The 27,943-nt window shown below is 34.6% G+C and overlaps 1 protein-coding gene across 4 annotated transcripts; it reads right to left on the reverse strand.

Moving 5' to 3' along the window:
* Positions 1–1,190: 1,190 nt before the first annotated feature.
* Pdrg1 (Pdrg1 prefoldin-like subunit) lies at positions 1,191–27,317 on the reverse strand. Of its 4 annotated transcripts, XM_076449892.1 has the most exons (5): positions 27,102–27,256; positions 22,031–22,184; positions 20,906–21,045; positions 8,430–8,542; positions 1,191–7,459 (listed from the first exon to the last, which is right to left on the reverse strand). In XM_076449892.1, exons 3-5 carry the CDS (start codon positions 21,034–21,036, stop codon positions 7,290–7,292), a joined length of 414 nt encoding a protein of 137 aa, XP_076306007.1. In that variant the 5' UTR covers positions 21,037–21,045; positions 22,031–22,184; positions 27,102–27,256; the 3' UTR covers positions 1,191–7,289. The 4 variants fall into 4 exon arrangements, with proteins under 4 accessions (XP_076306007.1, XP_076306005.1, XP_076306006.1 ...); XM_076449890.1 differs by lacking the exon at positions 22,031–22,184 and having other exon boundaries at positions 27,102–27,317; XM_076449891.1 differs by lacking the exon at positions 22,031–22,184 and having other exon boundaries at positions 27,120–27,276.
* Positions 27,318–27,943: the final 626 nt, after the last annotated feature.

Here is a 27,943-nt window from a genome sequence, read left to right on the forward strand (position 1 = left end):
ATATGCTTTAAACCAAATATAATAAACAGTGACCAATATTGCAATTTTGTATCATAACTAAGTACTAAGAAAAGTTCTTGGTTCATAAAGATTTAGGGTAATAATGTACATTATGTATTTCACCCATTTCAAATACAATGAAAGCCTTTTAAACTAAGCAGAATATAAATAATCATGTCTAGCTAAACAGTGTTTTAAAAATGAACAGGGCTAGGTGGTTAAGCCACTCAACTCATTATCTGAGGGTTGCTGGTTCAAATCCCTGTCACATCGAACATGCTTGCTCTTTCAGCCATGGGGGCATTATAATGTTACGGTCAATCCCACTGTTCACTGGTAAAAGAATAGCCCAAGAGTTGATGATGACTAGCTGCCTTCCCTCTAGTCTTACACTAAATTAAGGATGGCTAGTGCAGATAACCCTTGAGTAGGTTTGTGCAAAATTCAAACCAAACTAAAAATGAACAGTGATTCTTTCATATTTTCATAAATAAGTTCTATTATTCAGTGGCATTGCTTAATAAACCTTAACAGAAATTAACTGTGGTCACTAAGTTCTACGAACTCTGTAAGTGAAAGCAAAGAAGAATATGTAAAGTTGTGAAAATATTAACTTATCAGTAGTAGTTTTATTATTAAACTTGGAGAAAACAGTAAATTAACTCTATAGTAATGACAAAATTTAATTAAAGCATTTCAGTGTAAATGTATTTGATGAAGTAATTTATAATTTAGTTTTATATGATATTTTATTTTGAAAAGAAACATCTAAAACATGAATTAAAACTGCAGTTTTCTTGTTGCATAATTTGCTCACAGTTAGAATTCCCAACTTTTAAGAACCTTTGAACAGAAACTATGAATAGCTTATATGGACTGTTAGTGCAGATGGTCAAAATATAGTAAACAAATGTATTTTATTACCGCCTGGAAATTTCCCAAGTTTCTTCTTACAAGAAGTGTTTATATAAGTTTCATGTCAGATACACCCATTTGAAGTTGTGTTGCTAAGCTGCAGTTTGAAATTGAAAGGGATGCTTATAACCATTACAAAAAGCAATTTTTTGCTATTTAATTAATAGCCAAAGAAACATTAAAAGTGTGTGGATTTGTACTATTACATAGAAAAAAGCTTAATCCATTGTTCTCTTGTGGTATGTTAAAAAAATAAGTTTCAAAAAACTTCTATGAAGAGTTAAAAATTTTGTATTTCCATTTCTTATTTTAAATATTTTATTGCACTATACATTGATTTAATAATTAGTCAGTGACAGAGTAGAAAAATGGAAAATAAAATATAAACATACCTTAATTTTTGATACTCCTTCAAGAGGTTCTGGAGATTATGCAAATGAAATGTGAAGACTACAAGATAATATTTTTGTACTCAAAACAAAAGTCACCTTGCATGAGAACTATGCAGAGTTCAACTGCAAATCCTGTGTTAAGATTTTTTTATTAGAAATAATAAAGAAATAAAAATTAGATTTTTATTTTATTAAAGTATATACTTTTAGGAATATTCATGTCAAACTACAAACAATTTCATCCACTAGTTTCATTTCTGTAAAGGGTTGCATAACATATTTGATTAAAGCCTGCTGGCACAGTCTGACACTATACTAGATAATATTGGCCTCTTTAATAATAAAAATTTAAAAGATAGTATTTTCTTTGTCATTTGTGCCACCCTGGATCTTTAGGTTGAAAAACAATCTTGTTATATCAGCAGGCCTAATTCATTACTGTTTATTTGTACTAAAATCTTCAAAGTTATGTTTATTATAATTCACATTTCACATCTTTTACACATTGTACTTTATAGATTCACACTTCAAAATGTAAGATTACATTGTATGTAATATAAAAGTAGTCATTTATTTAAAAGACAGTACCAATAAATGTTTCAGTAAGAAAATTATATAGCTTCTGTTCACTATCCTTGACTATTTGATGAGAAGTGCATTGTTCAAGAGAAAGATACAATTGAGAAGCAAGCATTGCATACTGATGGTGAAAAATCAACTTAAAATTCTAATTATCTAAATCATGAATGATGGTTCAGTAGCTAGTTGTTGATGCTGATTGTTGAAGCTAGGCTTCATTTGAAGGATTAGAAGCATTTCCTTCATCCATAACATGGTCTGATTTTTGGCTTTACCAGTTACTTTTAATGTACTGTGGGTTGGGACTATATCTCATTTACTTAATGCTTGAACTTAGGATTAGTGTGTTCCTTTAAATGATCTCCCAGTCTTCTAACAGTCAATTCAACATAAGTGTCCCCATGCATTGGACTGCAGAATTCATAAATAACATGTGACTGTTGAGCAAATTGGATATGATCTTTAAATGTGGAAAAATTCAACATTTGCAGTAGCAGATTGAACACAGATTGGAAGTAAACTTGATGATAGACTGTTATTATGGTGTAAAGGTTTTTCTTCAAAATGTGTAAACTATCAAGATCATTACCTTTAGCTTCAGGACATCACAGTTCAGTGACTATACAACTGATGCTCAGCTTACACAGGTCCTGTAGCATAAACTGCTCAGCTCAGCCTGTTTTCTAAAATTCGACCCAACAGTGTAAGGCTTATAGTATCATAATTGTGGTTAAACAGAAAATTAGGACATACAAAATATATGTAAAAGTTAACAATAACATTTACTATATTAAGGGTGAATAATTTTAGAATGGGATAGGGCCCTTGAGGGATGATAAAGAAAGGCTTGTATCTGATGATTACAGGGTGGTTCGGTTAGTACATTTTGCCTTTTCTTCAGTTTTCACTAATGAAGATTTAAGTAACATTCTTCTTCTTGAACAGTTGATATATGGAAACAAGATGACTGCATTAATGTGAAGCTTGTGAAGATAAAGTTGGAAAGTTTAAAGAATGATGAAGCTCTGAGGTCAAATGATATTTCCACAAGTTTGTAAAGAGATTAAGGATATGTGAGCCATTTACTACAATTTTTGTAAGCACTTAAAAAGTGAGCAGGTATTAGAGGATATGAAGTTAGCTAATGTTACTCATTCTATTTAAAGGAAGGGAACATAAACTGCCCTAGTAATTTTAGACCCATTAGTCTTACATCAGTTGTGGGAGGAGTTTTGTGAAAATGCTTTGCAAAGTCATTTAACAAGGTTTAGAATTGTATTGGATAGTCAACACAAATCTTGTGACATTCTTTAAGTGATGTTGATGAAGGTAAGGATGTAGATTTGGTGTATCTGGATTTTTAGATAGCATTTTACTAGGTGCCACATAAAAAGCTTGTAAAAATATTTATTGCTGTAGCAGAGAATGTTTAGTTAATTGGATGGAAGAAAGCAGAGAGTTGTTGTAAATAAAGTTCAATCATACTGAATTAATGTCACAAGGTTGGTATCTTAGAGTCCATTCTTAGAACCTCTGCTCTTTTTCATCCATCAATGGCAGTTGAAGCAATGGTTAATAAATTGTTCATATTTGTTAATGATATTAATCTTAGGTGTTGATAAGTGTGAAAAGGATGCTGCTGCTTTACAAATGCATTTGTCATTTAGTGAGCTTTCATAATTTGAAGTGTAAGTATAGTTTGGATGGGAACAACCTTAAGAGTGCCATGAAAAAAAGAGACTGTAATGGTTGATCATTTTCATAAGCCAACCAAGCAGTGTGTTAGTGGTAGATCAAATACAATTTAGGTTATACCTATAGAAACAAGTTTAAAGAGGTTATAATTTTATTGCATAGATCACAGAGTATTATGTACAGTCTGGGGCTTATTACCTATGGCAGGATATTGAATGGTTGCAAAGGGTTTAGAAGAGGGCTACTAGAATGGTGCCTGCAATGGAGAGGTTAAGATCTTTGAAATTTTTTCTTGAAAGATTAAAGGAAATTTGATTGAGATGTATAAGATTGTCAAGAGAATTAATAATGATGCATCATCTTTTTTCATAATTGATGGTGAGAATAAGGGAGTTAGAGAACACAAGTCTACAATTCAGCAGTGTAGGAGTTATCTTCACACAAGTTTTATTTTTATAACAGTCATTAGCCTCTGGATATTGTGGAGGCAGATAAGTAAGTTTAAAAGAAAGCCTGATAACTATTTGAATGATAAGGTCCTGACTTCAGTGTTTTCTTATATTTAACACTTTCAATTTAGAAGATGGAACAGCCTAGATGGACCAATAGGTCCCTTGTTATTCCTGAACATACGTTAAATTAATTTCTTGAACCAAGTTATGAACAGTAATTAGCAGACCTACTTTTTTATGTTGTCTAATGTAAAACAATATCAGGAGTATGGTCTCTTTTCAAGAAATCCCTGTAAAAGTGTATTTGTGAAATATGCAGGTTCTCCATTGGGTGGCATGATGAATTTTACATTTGTGAAAAACTCAGGATTTTTGTATGAATTAGAAGTTAATGAAACCAGCAGTTTAGCAGGATTTATGTGACTTGTACATAGAGAGACTGAACCTCCCTCTATAGATTACTGTTTGATCTCGACTACTGTTAGTATTTAAGAGATTTCACTGTGACAGACAGGATGTTAGAACTTTCCTTCTCATAAATAGGTAGTAAAAAAAAGAACCTCCAATTTATTTCCCCAGCTCTTCCTCACTGGGAATTTTTTAAGTTTCCCTAATTACTGTATTCTAGTGATGGTATAAACCAGTGGTTCCCAACCAGGGGTGCAAGATAGCGTTCCAGGGAGTACGAGATAACATTTGTTTTGGCTACCTTCACCTTTATTCTTAAATAATTAATGAGGATTGTGAAAACATGTTAAAATTTTTTAGGGGTGCAGGGCATAAAAAAGGTTGGGAACCAGTGGTATAAACTATGAAGACACTGAAACACTCTCATGAGATACAACCTTCACAATATATCACTAGAAAATGTTAAATTGTTGGATTTCACAAGAAATAAAAAGAGAAATTTCATAAAGGAATTAGGCCCTTACAAGGGAAAAATACCATATTTTTGTAACTTTTTTTTAGGGCCACTTGAAAACCTAGTAATGGGCATATATGGTTTTTCAGCAGTCTAGAAAATGTTTTCGATGGAACTGTGCTGTCCCAACCACTGAAAGTGGTTTTTCTGCAGTGTAGAGGATGTTTGATATAACTGTTTGTCCTATGTGTAAAGAGTAGGAGAGGTAATATGATGTTGGAGACATGGGTCAGCTGGACTGGGTCTTGATTCACTGTTATAATATTTTTGAATTGCTGTATTACTTACTTTAACACAATTCTTGAGGAACAATTATACTCTTTTTTTTTTTTTTTCAGCATTGGTCTAGGAACTGAAAGAAATATCCCAAATTTGCTTTGGCTAGCCCAGATCCCTAAACTAAACCTAGGCATGATTTTTAACACATTACTGCAGGTAATAGCCCAAGTATTATTACAAAATGTTTTACAAGAGGATTTGCTGCTTTACCATATGAGTGTCAAAACTTTTAGAATTAATAGCAGGTTTCAGGCTGTAATTAATAACCAAGGGTGGACTATCTTCGTATTACAGTGGTAGGCCCAGCATGGCAAAGTTGTTAAGGCACTCCACTCGTAATTCGAGGGTTGCGAGTTCGAAGTCCCATTGCATTGAACATGCTCACCCTTGCAGTTGTTATATTGTTACAGTCAATCCCACTATTCATTGGTAAAAGAGTAATCCAGAAGTTGGCAGTGGGTGGTGATAACTAGTTGCCTTCCCTCTAGCCTTACACTGATAAATTAGGAACAGGCATTGCAGATAGCCCTCCTGTAGCTTGGCATGAAATTCAAAACAAACCAATTCTATTACAGTGAGTGTCCAAAAACAAAACATTGGTGATAAATAGATAATAAAGTGCATTGGCAGTGTCTGCAACAGTACTATCCAGTTTTTCCTAAATTAGTTCATTCTTAAAAGGTAAATAACCCTAACTTTTAAAATAATTACTTCATTGTATGTCATTTTAGTGCTTCTACATATAGGCTTTGTGGCCACTCCTGGTACTAATAAAACTTTACAAGATTCATAATAATAATAAAATAAAAAAAAACTAAAAATTATGGGAATGTATGATAAACACAATCTTTGTGCTACACTTCATGAACTGTAAAATGAAAATATGGAGAATTTCGTAAATGTAGTTAAATTGAATATTTAATTTCAACTCTTCAGCCAATGTGTGTAAAAAGAATTGGCAAAGCAGAATATCACATAGCAGAAAATTTTTTCTAAACTATCAAATTTTAACTCTCCTAAAATTATGTTTCAAGAAAAACAAAAAAAACACACTAAAAACCTAAGTAATTACAGTGACTTGGAAATAACCTATATTTAAGAGCTACAAATAATGTAGTCATATATAGCTAACAGTTTAAGAGGTGGAATTACAATTTTATTTAATGAATTCAATATGACAGTAGCACTTACAGTGAAACATTTATTAAAGTTAGTAGTTTTAGTACTATAAATTACTTTAATTATAAATATGTGATCAAATCAGTGGTATATAACAATTTTGTAAAATGAGACTTAAAATCTGTTACCTATCCTTGTTATTACTATTAAATCATAATGAAAAATGTCTGTCATTATAGCTCCCAAAAGCAGTGGGGATATTCTATCTATCAGCCATAAAAAATGAATTAGGAGTTAAGTTCTTAATCTCACAATGTCTCAGTTCTTACTGTCTTTCTCTTTTCTGCAGCCAGTTGCTCCTAATTTTTACACAATTATTTTTATATCTCAATATTGGGTTGATTGGTTTATTTCTCATCATTTAGTATTACTTGAAAAAGAGTGGAGATTGGGAGTCTTAAAATAGTAGATATAGTGGGGTGTACTTTACTACTACTAAGCTTTTCTTTGCCTAAAGTTTGAGGGTGGCTCCATACAGCAAAAGGCAGGAGTGGTTGAGAAGTTGTAAATTTAAGCACTCAACACATAATCCATGATGGATTCATTTTTTAAAGTCTAATTGTAAACATATTAACTGATTTGCATATGTATGTATATTTTGTGTAACTGGTTTTTCAGAAAGTATTTGACCTGTAACTTAGGTTATGGCATTGTGGCCAAAACAGCCACTTCCAAATTATCAACTGTTAAGGGTCAATGCAACCTTGGCTATCAAAATTGTAATACAAAGTTGAAAGTGTCTAAACTGTTGTATGAACTTGATGGATACATCATTGTCAGTACTGTACAAGTCCACTTAAACTTTTAAAAAAACAAACAGATAATCTTCAATCTCAATAGGGTTGCAGCATTAATTTCTTTCTGTATATTTTTAATTTATCTGCAAGGTTTCATAAATTGTTCCACTGCACACATTTCTTCTCTGGAAAGAGGCTGAAGACTGAAGCCACTGAGTTCTGATTTTCCTTCTAACTCTCTTAACTTGTTGACTTTATTTCTCAATCCATTTCGAAGGCTTGCAACTTCTTCCTCTAGCCTTGCATTGTCTGGAAATATTTAAATGTAACTTTAAAAGCAATTTTAAAAGAATGCATAAATAATTTTTGTAAAAAAACAGTTATTCTTAATTTATTTGCTATTATGTCCTCCATATGGTTTATTGCATGTACAAAAGTTTCAAAGTCAACTAAGGTAAGAGATCCAAAGTTCTAGACACAAGAGTCCCAGAACACTACACCCTAACTGATTTCCCCAATCCAATAAACGTACAGCTACTAAGCAACTTGTACAAGTTTTATGGCCCACCTTACATTTCACTTACCTGGAGCTCCTACTTTAGGAACACCAGATCTAGCATAACCAGCTTACAACCTTGTAACTGGAACCCACATTTTAAGAAAATTATAGGGAATTAGTTATGCAAGTAATAAATATCACCAGGTGTCAAAGATACTTTTGCTTAGATTACTGCTCCTCTGGATACCATTATAACAACCTAGTTTTTTGAGAAACTTCTTGAGGCCAGGGTAAATCATGCAGTTCTGAAAAAGTGTCATTCGTGTTCATCCTCAAGTTATTTTAAAGCTTCATGCTTTGAACATTAAACATCAGCTGTGAACAACACTTTCCATTTATATTTAACTGTCTTTGTTTTGGCAGGTCCAAATCATGTTGAATGATGCATGCAATAGCCAACTTCAGAGGTAGTAGCAAAGGCTATGCATAGTTATTCCAAGCTGTATGATAATTTTCCTACTCAGTTAAAAGTTAGTAGCTACTAATTCATAGTTGTACGAACATTAATCTTTATATCTGTTTTACATTTCACTTCATTATTGATGAGTGAAAGCTGTTTTATACCAGTATGAGGTTCACTACTTAATATTAATAAACCCTGCAAAAAATATATTAGGAGCTTCTGTAAATAGTAAACTACCCCGTGTGGGTGATAAGTAAACAGTTATTAGCATTGAATTACAGTTCTTCAAACAAGCACTAATATTTATTATAACTTACCAACAGTAATCAACTTTTTGGTTGTCTCTTTAGGTAACTTTATGAACATATTTCCAAAACAAACCAAAGATTTTTTGGGTATTTGGTCAGCCTTAATTTCTTTATCTAGTGCTCTACAAAACAAAATATAGTTAATGTCAACAAAAATTTTATCACACACATTCAAGAACAGGAAGTTCTAGTATTTTAAAACTATTATGTAAGAATTGCAAAACACAAAACTACAGGTTTAACAACAAAAATGTTATAACATTTCATAAAATCAAGTTCCAATTTAAGCTTGTCTGTAACTGTTCCTTTATTATACTGTATGTGCCAGGATTACAGTATTATTTTTTCCAATTTTGTAAACACTTTTTATTGAAAAATAAATGTTTTTCTACCCATATAAAATCAAACTGAAGTGTACTCAAAGAGCAGTAAATGTACATACTATTCTATAACCTTATCAGCATACACACAAAACACTTATACTGGAAAAGAAAAATACACCCACTAAAATATGTTCCTTTAATATAGTTGTATGGGAGTTGTATATTTTATTTTTCATTTTATATTTGAAATACTCTAAGCACTCAAACTTTATTGAGCTTGGAGCACAAGTCTTTCTACCCATCAATTTTGTACCATTATGAATGTGTACATATCATGTGACTACTTTCTACCAATACTATTGCACCATCTGTATTGGTACAGCTAGCTCCCCTTGCTATTCCCATTCAACCCTTACTTTTGAGAAGTGGCAGGCTCTAAAATAAGAACTCTGCTAGTAGGAAGGAAATGTATGAGGAAAGGCAAGTACCTAACATAAATACATTTTTTAGTGTAAGAAAAATATTAATTTCCAATACAGTCTTATCTGAGCTCATGCAAAGCTAGAATCCTACAATGTCAGAGGTGAAGGGGCAAGTTTAAGCATGCAACACTGAAAGTAACCATCCAGAATGAAAGAATGTGCCCCAAGATTAAAATGAAGCACATTAGTGATGTACTATGCTACTTTTGGAACAAGTGTGCTCTTTGCCCTAGAAGTAGGAAATCTATCTGATACAGGTAGAAAAAATAATGTGTACGAGTACAGTTTGTTCTGAAAGGTGCAATCCATAGTCAAGTATCAATTAAGTTAGGTATGTACGTACACAACTCCAACCACACCTGGTATTACAAGGAGGATCCCACATAGGCTAGATCTGCTCCATCTAACAGATGTCCACCTTGGAAAAAAAATATTCAGCAGAAATGGAAGGAAGAAAACAAGTTTTGCCTCTTCTCACTCAGTGTATAATCATGATTATACATGGCAAATTAAATTTCTAAACACACACAGAGGAAGCCTTCATGATCCACTATCCCAAAGTAAAGAACTGGAAGTGGTAAGGAATTCCATGCTCCACTAGAAAAAAAAAAAGAAGAGAGGAAGTAAATGTAATGAGGAATCCAGAGGAATGACACAATGGAGAATGTGATTTCCTATTTTGAAAAACAGACCAATCCCAATTTATTCAATCAAAGAGTTGGCAGGGATAGGCAGAAATCCTGTGGTCTTTATGGTTAATTCCATGAGTGATAGTCCACCACTGGATGAAAGTTACCAATATCTAGAAACATATATATGCACATCAGTGGTCTTGCAAAATGTCCTATTTCTACTGTGAGCATTACTGTGCAATCACTATGTAGTGTGGGTTTGAGACAAAAGGAAATAAGATTTACCCCAATCAAAGGCAAATGTATGTGTGTAGAATCACTGTGGAAGGAAGATGATATCCATTTCAAAATGATATAGCCAGATGTTCAAGAGTGACAAAGGTATTGATTAACATGATAGGAGATAGATTATGTGAAATGGAAGAGATTCAGGGAATTAAAAGTCAGGAATCTTAAGCATGAAAAGAGACAGGAAATGCCAGATTACATCACGAACAGTAAACCAGATAAAGAATCAGATCAGGACTGAGAGTACCAGTTGTAGAATGAAAATAAGGAAGTAGATGAGAAAGCCAAAGAGAATTCACAGACATTACAAGTATGAGAGAGGAAGAACTTGTCAGGATATTGGATGACAAATGACAAGGGAAGTCAAAATCAAACAAGACTTGGAAAAATGGAAGGTGTTTGACAAGGCTCTAAATAAATAGACACAATTTAAGTTGGACAAGCCTTTGCCATACAACTAGATGAAGAATTGAGAAAGATGAGGAATGAAACGGTGGAAAGCATGTCAAAGAGACAAAAGACAGTAGATACATCACTGTTTATGGTAAATGAACAACAGAAGGAAGTCTAATGGATAAGGAAATGAAAGATGTATCATGTTGAGTCAGTACTTAGGTTGAGACGATGGACACAACATGAGCAATGCAAAAGGACAGAGTATGGTAACATCTGGATGAACAATGTCCAACCACAGTTGAGAGAGTAGAAACCAAGATAAAAGAAAACATGGCTGTGCCAGCCAAAATGGAGCCACAAATAGGAAAAGATATGGAGTGTGTTGGATTAAGGATAGACTTCTGGAAATGAGTTGAATAGGAGGGTGAGCATAAAGACCCCTCCAGTCTTGACTAAGCCTTTCCAGTCCTGGTTCTGAGTTATTTGATGTTATGGCTATTTTCAAAAAGTAAACTAATAAAAGTTTTAAAAGACTTGCAGCAAAATTTTAATAACTTGCCAGGATGACTAACGGGTAGTTCAAAAACCACAGTTAGTCACCTGAAGTTGACGAAACCAGTACTGGTTTCGAGTTATTTGACATTATGGCCATTTTCTAATTTAAAATCGAACTAGATATACTTTGACGTTTTCCAATGTGATTCCCTTTTAAGAATCAAATGCATATATTAAAAACTTGTACAGCATTAAAAAGATTAATGGCCTTTAAAAAACTAAAAACATTTCCAAGGTTGACAGTGTCACCATTACCAATAACACTGTCTAATGTTATGGATAAACCTTGGGACAAAACATGTTTAAAATGGTACCATCGTTGAGAGTTGTAATGACAGCAAGTAAAATGTGGTTTACTTTGACCTGAGTAATACACAGATGACACAATGGTGCATCAGTTCCAGATAAAAGTAAATGATGAGTCAAAAAACTGTGACCAATGTGTACTCTAATTAGAACAACCTCCTCTTTCCAATCCTTATGAAAGCAAGATGTCCAAAGTCCAATACAGGAATTTATTTGAAAAAGCTTGTTGTCATGTTGCTCATTCCAAGTCGACTGCCAACTGGCATGGAGCCAAGCCTTGAATACAGGACAATAATCCATGTATGGAACAGGCACAGCGTTGATAATGCCAGAACAGATAGATTTTGCTGCAGTGTCATTGAGCTCATTCCCACGAAGACCAACATTGCCCGGTATCCAGAAAGACTGGATAGAAGTAGATGTTAAAGATAATTGGGCCAATTGGTTTTGAATATCGGCAAGAACGGGGTGTGAACTAACGTGAAGCGATTCCAGGGCCAGTAGAGAACTAAGCGAGTCAGTATAAATAGTGCAGTTTGAGTACTGCTTAGCTGCTATGTGATCCAGGGCAAGAGAAATGGCATACAGTTCAGCAGTGAACACAGAAGCTGTAAAGGGAATTCTGAGAGCAACCACCACACCACAACAAACCATAGCAGAGCCCACAAAGCCACCTTATTTCGAACCAACTTTATAAATTGGAAAGGAAGGATGATTTGAAAGATATTCAGCATATAACAACCAGTATTTCCAATCAGGAGTGTCTGCTTTTCTCAGATGACTTAAAGATAGGTCACACTTTGGGACTCTAATAAGCCATGGTGGGATGGGCTGACCAGTGGATACAGCAATGTTATCCAAGGACAAATGAAATTCATAAAACTGCACCTGATTATGAAGGCCAAAAGGAGCAATGGCAGATCATCTGTTCTGAAAAGTATGGCCCACCAAGGAAAACACAACCCCAGGTGGGATGCTTTGGTAAGGAATGAATTTTTGAAGCATATAGTAAAGACAGTTGCAAACTGCAGAGGTGCAAAGAAGGTTCATGAGACTCTACGTATAGTCTCTAAATTGGGGAAGTGTGGAAAACCCCAGTGCAGGGCCAAAGTTCTTGATGATTATTGGGGTCCAGCATCTTTAAGGCCAAGGTTCTGGCAAAGCCATAGACTAGTGATCCATAGTCATGTTTCAATCGAATAAAAGTATGATATACCTTTAGCACAGAACATCAATCTACTCCCCAAGTGGTGGAAGAGAGGAAGCAGAGGATGTTCAGTGCTCTTATAGTCAAAGAAAAGCCTCAAGAACTTTGTCTCAGGGACCACAGGCAGCACAACTTTACTGGTATGGAGTTTTCACTGGTGACAGGATCAACTTCTGCAACAGCAGTGAAAGAGGGCCAGTTTGCATGATCCTGCTTCCACCTGGGCATGTGGGTCTGGTGGCAATGACCACAGCCAGTCTCTCTCAAAATTGTAGGAAAATGATCACTGCCTCACAGATTATTGTCAACCCTCCATGCAAAACAGGAGAATAGTAAAGGGGAGCAAACTGAGAGATCAATAGCAGTAAAGGACTGAGCAGGTGCATGAAAATAAGTAGAAGAACCAGTATCAAAAAGAGAAAGGTTGCGATCAGAGAGCATATGCTCTACAGAGTGACCCCTACAGAGCTCTTCCCCAGAGTGGGAGTATGTTCATTAAAGTCCCCCAGGATTAAAAGGGGAGACAGCAACTGTTCATTGAAAGCATCAAGGTCTGTTTGATCATAGGTCTCTCCAGGCAACAGATAGAGAGAACAAAATGTGATGGTATGACCCAAGAAAGCATGGATGGCTACGGCCTCCAAGGGTGTGTCGAGTGGCAAAGTCAAGGTTGGCACATGTTGATCAACAAACAGTGCCACCCCTCCATGCACATATCCATCACACATGTCATCTCAGTACAAAGAAAACTTCTGAAAGACGACTGTACCAGCAGGTTTCAGAAATGTTTCCTGTAAGGAAAGACATACAGGATGGTAGAAAGCAATCAGTGTTTGATGTCATCCTGATTAGAACATAAGCCTTGACAGTTCCATTGTATCAAGGTGGCCATTTTCATTTACGTGTAGGCAAATTGGGTGGAGAATCCTTCTGTTTACGACCACATCTTTTTTCTTTACTGTCTTTATTCAAGGGAGGTCTATCAACCTCCATGGATCCTGTCCTGGGTCAATTGGGCAGGTCTTTGCTGTTGGAAGAGGATTCCAGTAACTAAGGATGTGAACAAATTATCTTTTGCATCTTAGAGTGGGAGAAGAAGTATCCACGGAAATGCCTGTACCTGGAACAAATGGAAGCAGGTCTTGTTGGAATGTACGTAAGGGACAGAGATGGGTGTTGAAGTTGATTCAACAACTTTTTTAACCATGGAGGTCAAAAGACTATTTGTTTTGAGAACAATTCTTTTGGAGGCAAAGAGATCCATCTGCACTCCCATTGTAGAAGTGGAACAATGTGCAGCAGCATATGCCTGAGATGAAGTGGTTGACAGCAACTTTCAAGCCTCAGGATAAGTAATGTTATGAATCATTTTCAAATGTTGCACCTCTTTTTCTTGTAACCATTTAGGGCAAGAACAAAAGTAGGATGGGTGAGAACCATTGAAATTGATGCAGTGAGGGTCCATTTCACACTCATAGGCATCATGATCCTTGCCACCGCAATGAGCACATGTCAAGAAACCATGACATGTCATCTTTGAGTGACCAAACTGCTGACATTGGCAACATAGGAGAGGATTTGGAATGTATAGCCATACCCTGCAATTAAGATAATCTGTCTTGATGGTGGCAGGTGGACATGGTGATATAAATGTCAATATGAGCATATTGGTCAGCATCGTAATTCCATCTTTATGAGTGGAGATATGCTTCCCCTGCAGAAACTCCTTGAATGCAGAAACAAGCGAGAATCTCTGACTCAGGGATGTTCTTCAAATCCCTCTCAACAACTCCTCATGATTGTGATTAATTCAAAGTAGCATGAGGTGTAACCTAAATACATATCCCCTATGTTCACTATGTTGAGATGTGGATGTTTCCACCAATATGTCACCAGATCGAAGCTTCTTTGCTGAATTTGGAGAGGCAGCAAGTCCTTCCAGCCCTTTCTGAATGAAAAAAGGGAAACATTTGCCCTAAAGGTTTGTCTGAAAAAGAATGTAGGATAAGAAAATGAGGTACAACAGGTGTTACAGATGTCAAATTGATTGATTGATTTAGTGTTTTATGGCACAAAGCAGCTAGACTATCTGCGCCAAATGTCCGGTAAAAAGGTAAAAACAAATTAAATGTAGTAAAATACAGAAAAGGAAATGAAGGTAAAACAAAACATCATTGGAAAACAGAAAAAGCATAAAACCAATGTTGACACCTAGTTTACAATGTTAAGAGAGAAAGCATAGTAAAAGAAGTTGTAAAATACTTTCTCTAGCAAAATGGTAATGATCATAACCCACCAGGAAGACTAACAGGTAAGTTCAAGAACCACCGTCAGTCACCTGAAGTTAGCCTTTCCAGTCCTGGTTCCGGGTTATGTGTCATAGCAGCCATTATCAAAATGTAAAATAATAGAAGTTTTAAAAGACATACAGCAAAATCGTAATAATAAGTAGCCAAATGTCCAGTAAAAAAGGTAAAAGTAAAGTAAATGTAGTAAAATTTGTAAAAGTAAAGAAAGGTAAAAACAAAACAGCAATTAAAAACAGAAAATTGCATAAAACTGATGTTGACATCCAGTCTATAAAGTTGTATAGGACTTCCTGTAGCAGAATAGTAATGATCATAACCTGCCAGGAAGACTAACAGGCAAGTACTAGAACCACCGTCAGTCACATGACATTGGTCTTTCCATTCCGGGTTATGTGTCATTATGGCCAGTACCAAAGGGTAAAGTAATAGAAGTTTGAAAGACATGCAGCAAAATTGGAACAACAACTCACCAGGATGACTGACGGGTAGTTCAAATGGATAGTTCAAACAGCAGCATTAGTTATCTGAAGTTGGCCTTTCCAGTCCTGGTGTCGAGTTATTTAATGTTCTGGCCACTTTCCAATTTCAAATTGAACTAGAGAGATTGAAACTTTGAAAAGGGAACCACAATTAAAAATGTGTAATAAATAAATATCCAACACTTAAATGAGATTAAAAAGATTAATGGCCATTAAAAAACTAAAACCTTTATCAAGGTGGACAGTGTCACCATCACCAATTACACTGTCCAATGTTACAGATAAACCCTGGGAAAAAAAAAACATGTTTAAAATAGTGTCGTTGTTGAGAGTCGTAACGATGGCAAGAAAGTAAAATGTGGCTTACAGTAATTTGAGTGTTACACAAACTATACACTGATGCAACAGTTCCAGATAAAAAAAAACGATGAGTTAAAACACTGTGACCAATGCATAGTCTAGTTAAAACAACTTTCTCCTTCCGAACCTTACGGAAGCTAGACGGCCAAAGCCCAATATAGGGTTTTATTTGAAAAAGCTTGTTGTCACGTTGCTCACTCCAAGTGGACTGTCAGCTGGCACGGAGCCGAGCCTTGAATACAGGACCATATACCATGTACGGAATAGGCACAGTGGTGATAGTGTCAAAGCAGATAGATTTAGCTGCCATGTCTGCAAGCACATTCCCGTGAATACCAACATAGCCTGGTATCCAGAAAACTGGATTGAAGTAGCAGTTAATGAGAAATGGGCCAGTCAGTTTTGAATAATAGCGAGAACAGGGCGTGAGCCAACGTGTAGTAATTCCAGGGCCAGTAGAGAACTAAGCGAGTCAGTATAAATAGTGCAGTTGGAGAACTGCTCAGCTTCAATATGATCCAGGGCAAGAGATATGGCGTACAGTTCAGCAATGAACACAGAAGCTGTAGAGGGGGATTCTGCGTGCAACCACCGAACCGCAGCAAACCATGGAAGAGCCCATTGAATTACCTGATTTGGAATCATCTGTATATTTTGGAACGGAATGATTGTTTGAAAGATGTTCATTAAATAAAAGACGGTACTTCCAATCTGGAGTATCTGCCTTTTTCAGATGACTGAAAGAAAGATCACATTTGGGGGCTGTAATAAGCCATGGTGGGATGGGCTGACCTGTGGATTCTGCAATGTTATCCAAGGACAGACCCAATTCATCCAATTGCACCTGGATGCGAAGGCCAAAAGGAGCAATGGCAGTTCGTCTGTTCTGAAAAAGTACGGCCCACTGAGGAAGGATGGGATGCTTTGGTAAGGAACGAAGTTTCAAAGAATATAGTAAAAATAGTTGCAAACGGCGAAGGTGCAGAGAAAGTTCATGAGATTCAACGTATAAGCTTTGAACTGGAGAGGTGCGGAAAGCCCAAATGCAGAGTCAAAGTCCTTGGTGATGAATGGGGTCCAGCATCTTTAAGGCAGAGAATCTGGAAGATCCATAGACCATTGATCCATAATCGAGTTTCGATCTAATAAGAGCACAATATACCTTTAACATTGAACATCGATCTGCTCCCCAACTGGCAGTAGAGAGGACACGGAGGATGTTCAGTGCTCTTGTGCATTTAACCCGTAGCTGCTTTAAGTGTGGTATAAAGGTCAGCTTACGGTCAAATATAAGCACCAAGAACTTGGTCTCAGGAACCACTGGCAGCAAAACTTCACCAATGTAAAGTTCAGGATCAGGATGAATACCCCGTTGGTGGCAAAAGTGCATACAAACGGTTTTAGAGAAAGAAAAATTAAAGCCGTTCCCCATAGTCCACTTCAGTACACGATCAAGAGCAGTTTGTATTTGCCACTTAATATATCTTATGTTCGACGACTGACACGAGATGTGAAAGTCGTCGACATACAGCCCATTCGCAACAGTGAGAGGGAGTTGTTCAGTGATGGCATTTATCTTTATACTGAAAAGTATGACACTCAAAACACAGCCCTGAGAGACCCCAAGTTCCTGTACAAAAGAACAGGAAAGTGTTGAATCCCACACAAACTTGGAATCTCCTGTCCATTAAAAATTTTTAATAAACATAGGTAAAAGGCCACATAACCCATATGTATGGACGTTCTGCAAAATGCCATACCTCCATGTTGTGTCATAAGCCTTCTCAATGTCAAAGAATATTGATATAAGATGTTGGCATTTAAGAAAGGCTTCTCTGTTTGATGTTTCAACTCAAATTAGGTGGTCTGTGGTGGAGTGCTGTCATCGGAACCCACACTGGGTGGGCAAGAGGAGGTTGTTTGATTTGAGGAACCAAACAAAATCAAACAATTACAAAAGTAATTGGACGGTAGTTTGAAGGAATCTAGGGATCCTTCCCTGGTTTAGAGAAAGGTAAAATAATAGTCTGGCACCAGGCATCAGAAAAAACATTCTCCTGCCAGATTCGGTTAAAGATAACTTATGTTATGAGTCGTTTTCAAACGCTGCACCTCTTTTTCCTCCAACCATTTTGGGCAAGAACAAAAGTAGGAAGGGTGAGAACCATTGAAGTTGACGCAATGTGGGTCCATGTCACATTCATAGGCATCGTGGTCCTTGCCACCACAATGAGCACATGTCAGGGAACCACGACATGATGTCTTTGAGTGGCTGAACCTCTGACATTGGAAACATTGGAGAGGATTTGGAATGTATGGCCGTACCCTGCAAATTAGATAACCTGCCTTGATGGTGGCAGGTGCACGTGATGATGTAAAGGTCAAAACAAGGGTATTTGTTGGCAGTGTAACTCCATCTTTGCGAGTGGAAATGCGCCTCACTGCAGAAACTCCTTGAGTGGAGAGACCAGCGAGAATCTCTGACTTGGACGTTCTTCAAATCCCTCTCAACAATAACTCCTCGTGATGAATTCAAGGTAGCATGAGGGGTAACCTCAATAAGTATATCCCCAATTGCCGTTGAATTCAAGAGGAGTTCACTGTGTTGGGTTGTGGATGTTTCAACTAATATGTCTCCAGATCGAAGCTTCTTTACTGAGTTTGGAGAGCCAGCACGACCCTCTAGTCCCTTCTGGATAAAAAGGGGACATTTGCCCTAAAGGTTTTTCTGAAAGAGAATGTTATATGAGAAAATGGGGTGTGTGTTACAGATGTTGAAGATTGCTGCTCATAGTCTTAAAGACCAGGTTGTTTACCTATTGACTGTTTTTTTCACTATTTTATTTAAAATTTTTGAAGGAGGATCCATTGGGAAAAAGAAAAATTTTGGTACTCACTGACCCCACCCACCATGGAGCCCTATGAGGGGATGGACCACAATGTCATGCAAGGACACTGCAGCAACGCCAGGGTTTCGTGAGCACTATACCCAAACACCAGCATCAGGCACAATGTCCACAACACCCATTGAGAACTTCCAACACTGGTACTTGGTTGACTCTAGCCCAAGTGGACTAGCCAATTGACCCAAGGGGGGCCACCCAAAGGCTGCCCATCTACACGAATTCAAGACCAAAGTGGTGTGTTTGGGATGGACCCCTTAACCACCAGGATCTTCTCCTCCCCTTCACGGGTCGCCACGCTCTGCAAACACGTGGGTGGATGTTTAGATCCCAGAGAAGGTAACCAGACAGAACAGATGAACCTTCCCTGGGAGGTCCCCTCACCACGTACAGGAATCCACACTGAGAGGAAATGTTCAAGCAAGCAATGAAAAGCTTCAGACAATAACTGGAGAGAGTAGTACTGTAAATACTTGAAAATTGAATCTGATTAAATAAACCAAATCTCCAGGTTTCAAAGCCAAAAGGGGAATTAGAAGTTCTAACTGCTGAGAATCCAAATATGAATCAAAAGCAAAATGGTACATGAAAGCATACTGATCCAACATATGAGAGTAAAGAGGCATACTGATATCCAACTGAAGTTAGTCAATAAATCTCTAAGCATGAACTTCTGTAATAGGTGTAGTGAGAAAAACAAAATCCATCTAATAATAAATGGGAGGCATCCTAAACAATAGGGGAAATATGTAAAATACTACATACTTGATTAACATGCTGTATAAGAGGGATGGGAGGTGTAAGTTCCTGAACAGGTGTAGATTGCGACAGATCATAATAAAAAAGTACAGAAAAAGAAATTTCAAATGTTCTTCTGAAACATGTTCAGGGTGAAAAGAAAAAATTAAAAGCAAAATGTATGACTAGAGCTTCCTGCAAATTAAAAACTGTACTTCCTCTTCAGCTAAAGCTGAGCCAAAATCCTTGGAAGTTGCACTATCTGTACTGTCAACTGTTATGGGAATTTCGGTTTTTAACCCATTGAAGCTAGAATTCATACCAAGTTCACTTAGAATTCAGAAACAAGAAACAAATTTAAAATCATTAAAACAATTGAATTCAAACACAGAAAAATAAAATTGTTAAAAACATTATTAGTAATGGCAAAGAAGCACAGCCAGAAGCTGTAGTCACAGGCAAAAATATGCTTGCATCCAAATGATATAGTGCCAGTTCAGAAAGTAAGGATTGAGCAGGAATAGCAGAAAGAGCTAGTTGAACCAATACAGATGGAACAATATTATTGGTGGAGACTAGTCATATGATATATACACATTTAAAAATGGCATGAAATTTATTTTTTAGCAATGCTTAGAGGCCAGAAAGAAGATCAAGATAGTTTTGTATGAATGAGATAAAACCATATAGGAAACTTAGTATCAACCTTTCTTGAAATCAAAAGAAAAGTAAGAAAAACAACACTAAGTATTAACTAAAGGTTTAAAATATTAAAATGTAAAAACTCCATAAATTGTGATGAAATAAACACCTGAACCACAAATACTCTTAAAGAAATAAGCCTTTGGTGTACACAGTGTACTCAAATGTAGTACTGCACACAAAAGATATGTTGCCCTGCTATTGATGCTATTAATACAGATTGCATCATAATACGTTACTATTTGTAGGGGTGCAAGCTTCATTCACAAGTTTGATACACATGCAAAAATTTTGGGTAGTTACATAATATACTACTTCTTCCAAGAAGCGAGTACCATTTTTGATTTAGCTGTTTTATTTATATGATTTCAAAGGCAATGATGTCAACCATTTTTCAGTTGTCATAATGGAGTCAACTTGGAGTTGGAAGGTTTACAAAATACTTTTATTTGTAGAAAGAAGAAAAGGAGTACAGGTACACAGAGTTGAAGGAACAATGTTTTAACCTCCATGCAATTACTCCATGAAATACTTATTTCAATTGTATCAGATATTTTTAAATACTACAAAAATATCTATTAATTTCTTTCACAAAGTTCTTTTTCAAAACCCTTAAAAATGACATTTGATATTATGAATAAACAAATGTGTATAAAAATATTAAATTAATAATAACCGAGTTACAAGTATGATGCATTTTACTTGTATAAATCTGAGACATACAGCCTTGCAAGCAGAATATACAGAATACACGTGCTTACAACAATTCTACATAATTATACACCCAGGTTTATTCAGCAACTACCTAAGAGCTTCTCTGTTTTTATTTCTTTTCCTATCTAGGTCCACTAGTTGATTTTTATCAGCCAGAATATCTTCTGCTACTTCTTCCACTTCACTTAGGTACTGAAGCAACTGGTCAGTTCCCCTATTCATAGTTTAATCCTATGGGTAGAGATGGATACAAATTATATTTAGTTACATTTTCATAATGACGTTTTTCAAGCATCCCAACACAAAGCAAAGTGAACTTTCTTGCATATATGGATATAGTTTTTAATTTTTTTCACTATCTCAACTTCATGTTAACAGACTTAGTAATGAATTAAATACACTAAATGTACTTCATGGACAACATATGCTAATTATTTATAAGTGAATATTTACTTGTTTATTCTCAAACCCTTCATCTTCTGATAGTACAGATAAGGGAATACCAAAGGTGATTTTGAACTTGCAGTATTCCTTTGATAGTCATATATATTTTAAAAGCAAAACACCTAAGCTCTCTGAAATGGAAAATTGAATGGCAAAGATCCAGGGTAGGAAAAAATATGCCACCTAGATGGGTGGTGAATTTCTATATCTTACAGTCAGTACTTCAAGTGTTAGATTTTTTTTAGTTTAAAAATTATTGAAATTTAATATTTATTTATTTCAATATACATAAGCAGATACGAAGATACAGTGATCACTAAGTATTATCTCAGTATAGCCATTTCTGTTGGAGACCGCTTTTAAAAATTGTATATAGTCCATAATGTAATATCCATAATAAAATTTCTGATAAAGTTATATAAATCTACATTAATATATAATTTTTCTTAACTTTAGTTTTCAATGGGAAATCAACTAGTTATTGTGATTATCTTCAAAATTCATTGTTTTCATGATTCTTAATAACCTATTACAGATATTACAAAGAACCAGGAGCCACAGAAAATGCATAATGACTTACCAATTATAATGCTATTCTTTATTTGGAAAAAAAACAAACATTTTTTTAGCTAAAAATGTAGAAGGTTAAAGAGTATGCAAACACAAAGATTATAATTAATGAAAAACAAATTAGATAGACTATAAGATTACATGTAAAAATAAATGGGCAGAAAAGTGAAAATTAATGGCAAAATTCAGTCAGCATGATCACCAAGTAAATCACTACAGCCTCCACCAAAACCCTTCCAGTCATCATACAGCACCTCAAAATCTCCAAGTAAGACAGTGAAAAGGTCAAAACATGCATACTGCTGCTGTTATTTAGTTGGCCTTGTCACGTGGCTGGAAGACAAAGTCACTGCTTTCTACAATAGAGATGACACATCAGGACAACTTTCAGACAAAACCTTTATAACTATTCAATCCCTAGATAACAAGAAACATGTTCAGAAGTGACACCCATTGATAACAGTAGCTAAACACATTTTTTCTCTGCAAACTGAAACAACAATGCACCTATCATTTTAACGCAGTTTGCTGATATAAGAGGCTAAAACATGTATTTTTAATGAACCAAAATTTTGAAATTGGTTGAAAACAGCTTTGTTTTATTTCTATACAGTATTATTGTAAAGGATTTTGACACTTTCACTTGTGATTGTTTTGTTTTGAAGAATAGAGATTTCTCACTTGAAGGAGATAAAATATATCTGAATGGTAAAACAAAGTTGTTGTTTAAATAGGTTTTTCTGAAAATTATATTTGTTAGCAGCAACATCAAATTTAAAGTGCCCAACAGTACCAAAAATAGATGAATGTTTGGATAAGTCTGATCAAGAGACACAACTTATGAGATCAACTGCAGCTTGCTGGGATTCCAGATCATACATTATCACAGGTTGCAATGTGTGGAGATCAATATTCACTTGACAAAATTTCAATCCATTCCCATATGACAACTCTCCAGTCCTGGAATCATCCTCACAATATTCCAAATGACATTTTACCAATACCTTATAGGATAAGCTGGTGACTTACTTTGACTTGTACTGAACCTAAAAGTATATAGCCTAAAATCTTGTCTAACTAGAGCTAGGTGATTAATTTGAATAACTGATTAGCTTCACATACTATAATAAATTAATCAAAATTATGGTTAAATTGATCAAAACACATGGTAGTGTGTTGTGCAGCCAAGACAAAATGGTGTAGCACACAGTGTGTTATTTACAGGAACCAACAGATTGCAATTTTCAACTACCTGCAACCTATTACTTCCTTCATGAATTCTTTATCCAAATTGCCTTCCAGTCTGCTCAGCTCACAAAAAATTTTAGGAAAGTACATACAGCTAAAACTAAAATATGCAATGCTAAAGTTCACCTAATTTTCTTCTTCTATGCACCAAATTGCATGTTTTTTTTATTTAAAAAACACATTTAATATCATTTCCTTAACTTTAAAAAATGTCACACCAACTGAACAGAATATTTAGCTGTTACATTAAAAAGAACAGCAATTTTTGAAGTTTTGTTCAGACCTGTAGAACAAATAGGAAGTGGAATCATTCTGATATTACTTACGAAAGTTCCCTTGGTCTTAACTTAAAAACTGACCGTTATCTATTTTTCTTTTTTATCAGATCTTAATTCTTGGAATTACAAGTAGAATAAAAATTGACTGTTATCCAGTCTATCCCAGATCTCAATTGACTAGGGTGTCCATGCCTATAACAACACATTATACAGGCCTTGATCATATTGCTTCTTCAATCAACATACAGTAGTTTACATATATGTAACTACACTATTAAACTATGCCACTATGAAAGAATTCTTAATATTTCACAGCTTATCTGCACGGTAGACATTCAACTGACATGTGGAATAAATATTGCTTGGCATGATAAATCCATGTTAGTGTGTATAAAATCCATGAATTTATAGCTCACACTTGCACTGACATGTATTTTTAGACTTTGTTGATCACAAAAAAAGTGTGATGATATCCCTCACAATCATTTATTCATTCTGCTTTTTTTTTTTTTTATAAGTAGTAACGTCTAAACCAAATACAGCCCACCCGTAAAAAAAAAATGCAAGCATGAAATAAACACAAAAAATCAGTAATGCCATTGTAGACAGTAATAATTTTAATAATGACAATTCAGGTTCTCATTCATGGTAAACATGTGATCCTACTTATGACAACCCAGATGAGATTATCTTGAACATATTATAATTAAAGGTCATTTGTGTCCACCTTACTAAACAATCTAAGTCAATCTACGGTCTCAACACAGCTAGAAATACCAAAAGTTTAATGTGATCTGCAACCTAATAATTTACTAATGTTTCAGTGTCCACTATGATTGGACTGTTACAACACCTTTTGCTTTCTCTGATTCAACCATTCTACAATGTAAATTTCTTAGCTAAGTTCCTGTGTGACACCATCTGAAATGTTTTTTTGAAACTCTCAAAACATTAAATCTACATATTTTCCATCACCCAGGTAATGTGTAATGTCTTTGTAAAATATTAATTAAAGTTAGTGAAGCCATGTTATTTTTCTTTTATGATATCACATTTCACTAGATGGTTTTGCAGATCAAGTTTGTTTTTTACTAGGCTCTAGAATTTTTTTATAACACAAGTAAAACTTAATTGCAGATAGCTTCCAGGACAACTCTTGATAGTTGTTATATTCTGCATACTTTTCCTGTCATTTTGTTGGACTGTCAAGCTGTTTTTATGAATGATACCAACTTAAAGTGTTAGAACTGTAACAACCCACAGAAACAAAATGGCTGACACTAGTTAGTGCTACACTTTGTCACACTAGTTGAGTCAGACATAAATCAACTGTCACTATGTGAATAAGCTGAATGGACTTTGTTTGTCAATAGCCTACAATCATTCCACATAGAACTGTAATATCATCTGGTGGCAAATAACAATATAAAAGAAAAACTGCATACTCCAGACAATCAACAATGTGATGTTTGAGATATATGTTGCTGGAAACTGTTAACAAGCTCAAGTATTGAGAGTTTGCAAAATGTTGTATCACTAAGCAGCTTTTGTGATAATTTAAGAAATTATTTCTTTGTGCTCCCTTTATCTAACCATGACATGACTTGGCATTTCCAATTTGTAAATCACATTTATTCAACTCGTGAAATATATAATAAATACTTTGTGTGTGTGTGTTTGAAAACATTGTGATGCTAATGCTCATATTATTCTTAGCAAATAATAAAAGATTTATTACACATGACATGACTTGGCATTTCCAATTTGTAAATCACATTTATTCAACTCGTGAAATATATAATAAATACTTTGTGTGTGTGTGTTTGAAAACATTGTGATGCTAATGCTCATATTATTCTTAGCAAATAATAAAAGATTTATTACACTTTTAACATTCCTTTTTATAAAAGGAGCAAGATTAGTAATTCTCCAATCATCAGACACCTGCTCATTGTCTACTAATCTACAAAGAAAAGGAGATCATCACATAACAGGCCTGCTTTAAAACCATGAGAAAAACACCTTCTGAGCCTAGTGTCTTTTTTTTTCCCCATCTTTCTTTTCACAGTCAAGGAAATAACATCTACCAGGTTCAGAGAAATCCAATATTTTCCACATAATGTTTAGAGTCAGGAATACTGCTAAGAACACATTAAACCAGAATTTTTTACAAGTGAATAAAGTTTGGCTAATAATGGAATATTTACATTTATTTGTAATAAAAAGCATGTATTGTTTGATTTAGTGAGATATTATCAAAAACACTAATACATCATTATCACCTGATGACTTGGAAAACTCTTGTGCACTGAAGAGGATAAAACAGTATAAAAGACAGCTCAGTTATTACCTCTAAAGATAGCTGATTAAAAATAATACATTTACTCTATTCTGAATACTTCATAAGTTTCATGGTGAAACTAACAGTATACAAAATAGTTTGTTTTGCATGTACACTTTCTCTTTAAATACACAAAATATATTTGATTTGCTCTCTACTGATGAATATCCATACTATTTTGGTTAATGAATACCATATAAATTTTAGCACATTACTGAACTGATCACAAAAGCCAAATTCTATTAATATGAATAGGCTATGTATGCTGTATTTTTAATAAATACCAAAACTGCAATTTTACTTCAGTAATAAAGTATGTATGTACCAATAGATGATACATTGTTAATGACACTTCTTCACAGTCATTATTATTTACAGTTGAAAGGTAAAACACACTAACTTTTGGCCAGTGACATAAAATCATACACTAGTAAGCCAGTTTGTAATGATTTATCCTCATAATTGTTTGCATTGGTAATACATTATGATACAGTATTATAATTATTATAATGTTAACATATACTAGTTAGAAAATCTGCTGCAAAACAGCATGTCCATACTTCTTAGCAAGCCTCTTCAGTGTATCTCTTAATAATTCACATGCTAACACTTTGCAGAAAGATTACCAATGTCCCAATCATATTCAAGGGCTATCAGTAACTTAAAATAAGATTTTTAAGAATTAGGTTAATGCACACAAATGATGCTGTAGGTTAAACACTTCTAGTTTTATGATTGATTTTCTAACTGTTTAAAAACTGGCTTTCCATATTTGTAGTCTGCAAGGCTCAGACAGTACAGAGTGTAATTTTTGTGCTTCACGAGAAAAACAATTTACAATACTACATGAACAATAACAAAAAAAAAAAAAAGTTATTTGGTGCTCTGTATTGTGGACTTTATTCTAGTAGTAGTGCACATTATAATCTGTTGCAATTCTAATTATAATTACACTAATTTTTGAAAGAATGGCATAAGTCGTCTTGAAAATCAAATTTGAATTTGATAGTAATGAATCTGATGAATTAAAAATAAAAGGAAAGCATGTAGATATTTAATGGTTAATAATATTAACGTTAATGTTTTTCTGTGCAAGTTCTATTCTAACTAAACTAAGAACTTTTGAAGTGTTGAGCTAGTATTATTTAATACTAAAATAAATATGCACCCTAGAAGCAAACCGTAAATTACGTGGGTAGCAATTATCGGTTGCACTACCGTTAGAGATTAGATAAAGATTTTTTACTTTTCATTTTCCAAAATGAGAAATGATTAGAAATAACTGAGTTTAACTTATTTCTTCAGCTGTAAAGGATATATGCGAATCAAATGGAAGTAAACCTAAAAGTATAGGATGTTAAGACACATCCAATAAGTAACAAATCAAAGAAATGCAGAATACATACCAGTTAATTAACACTTACAATTACCTACACATGTTCAATATCTGCAATTTTCGAGAAACTAAAAGCAACCTAAAATGTCACAGTTTATTATTCCAATGACGCTGAGATGGCGTTCTATAAATACGTCATTTCCACTGAGTGGTTGGTAAAATATGTACTTTTTTGTACAATAAACATCTTTTACGACTACTCAAAACCCCGGCATTAAATATATTAGCAGGTGCTTTCACTTTTTTCAGTAAATGTTGTAAAGAAAATCTTTGAATAGATTTTGTTACATACTCTCTGACAAATCTGTTATTGAATATACAAATGATAAAAATATTAATTTTTAGGCTTTAGGAGAGCGGTTGACTTCACTCTATAATAATATAAATTAATTTAGGTATGCGAATAATGTTATGACAATTTGTCGAATTCATTATTAGATATTATACAACAACTGGACCAACTGTTTATATATATATACATTGAAGATTTCATTTCTTTTTTTAAAGAGAGAACGATAATATCAGTAATCAGTATTTTAAAAAACAGTGTTTTTATTTGAACTCTTACAAGTTAAATAGATCGTACACTTCAAAAATGTTAGACCGCAGTTTTACAAACAACCCTTTTAACTAACTGAATAATATAATTGTAACACACTACTTCAAAACTTTTAGGTTAACAAGATAACTTAAGCACAAAAATATATGCAAGAAAACAATCAGAAAGAAAAACATCTATCTTCTGAAGTTAATCACAAAAATCTGTTTAATAATGCAACAATAACAGACTCTCTCACTAATTGTGACGTATAACGACTTTTACGAGTTTCAAGAAATACCTTATCTACTCTC

The sequence above is a fragment of the Tachypleus tridentatus genome, chromosome 8, assembly GCF_004210375.1.
Source record: "Tachypleus tridentatus isolate NWPU-2018 chromosome 8, ASM421037v1, whole genome shotgun sequence".
NCBI lineage: Eukaryota > Metazoa > Arthropoda > Merostomata > Xiphosura > Limulidae > Tachypleus > Tachypleus tridentatus.

Bases quoted from the DNA above. Each gene is read 5' to 3' on its own strand.
- Pdrg1 (XM_076449890.1), bottom strand. From the start codon at position 21,036: ATGAATAGGGGAACTGACCAGTTGCTTCAGTACCTAAGTGAAGTGGAA. The intron at 8,543-20,905 runs GTAGTTGCTGAA...TTTGTTTTGTAG, and splicing joins AAAAACAGAGAAGCTCTTAG to AGCACTAGATAAAGAAATTA. The intron at 7,460-8,429 runs GTAAGTTATAAT...AAATATTTCCAG, and splicing joins CAAAAAGTTGATTACTGTTG to ACAATGCAAGGCTAGAGGAA.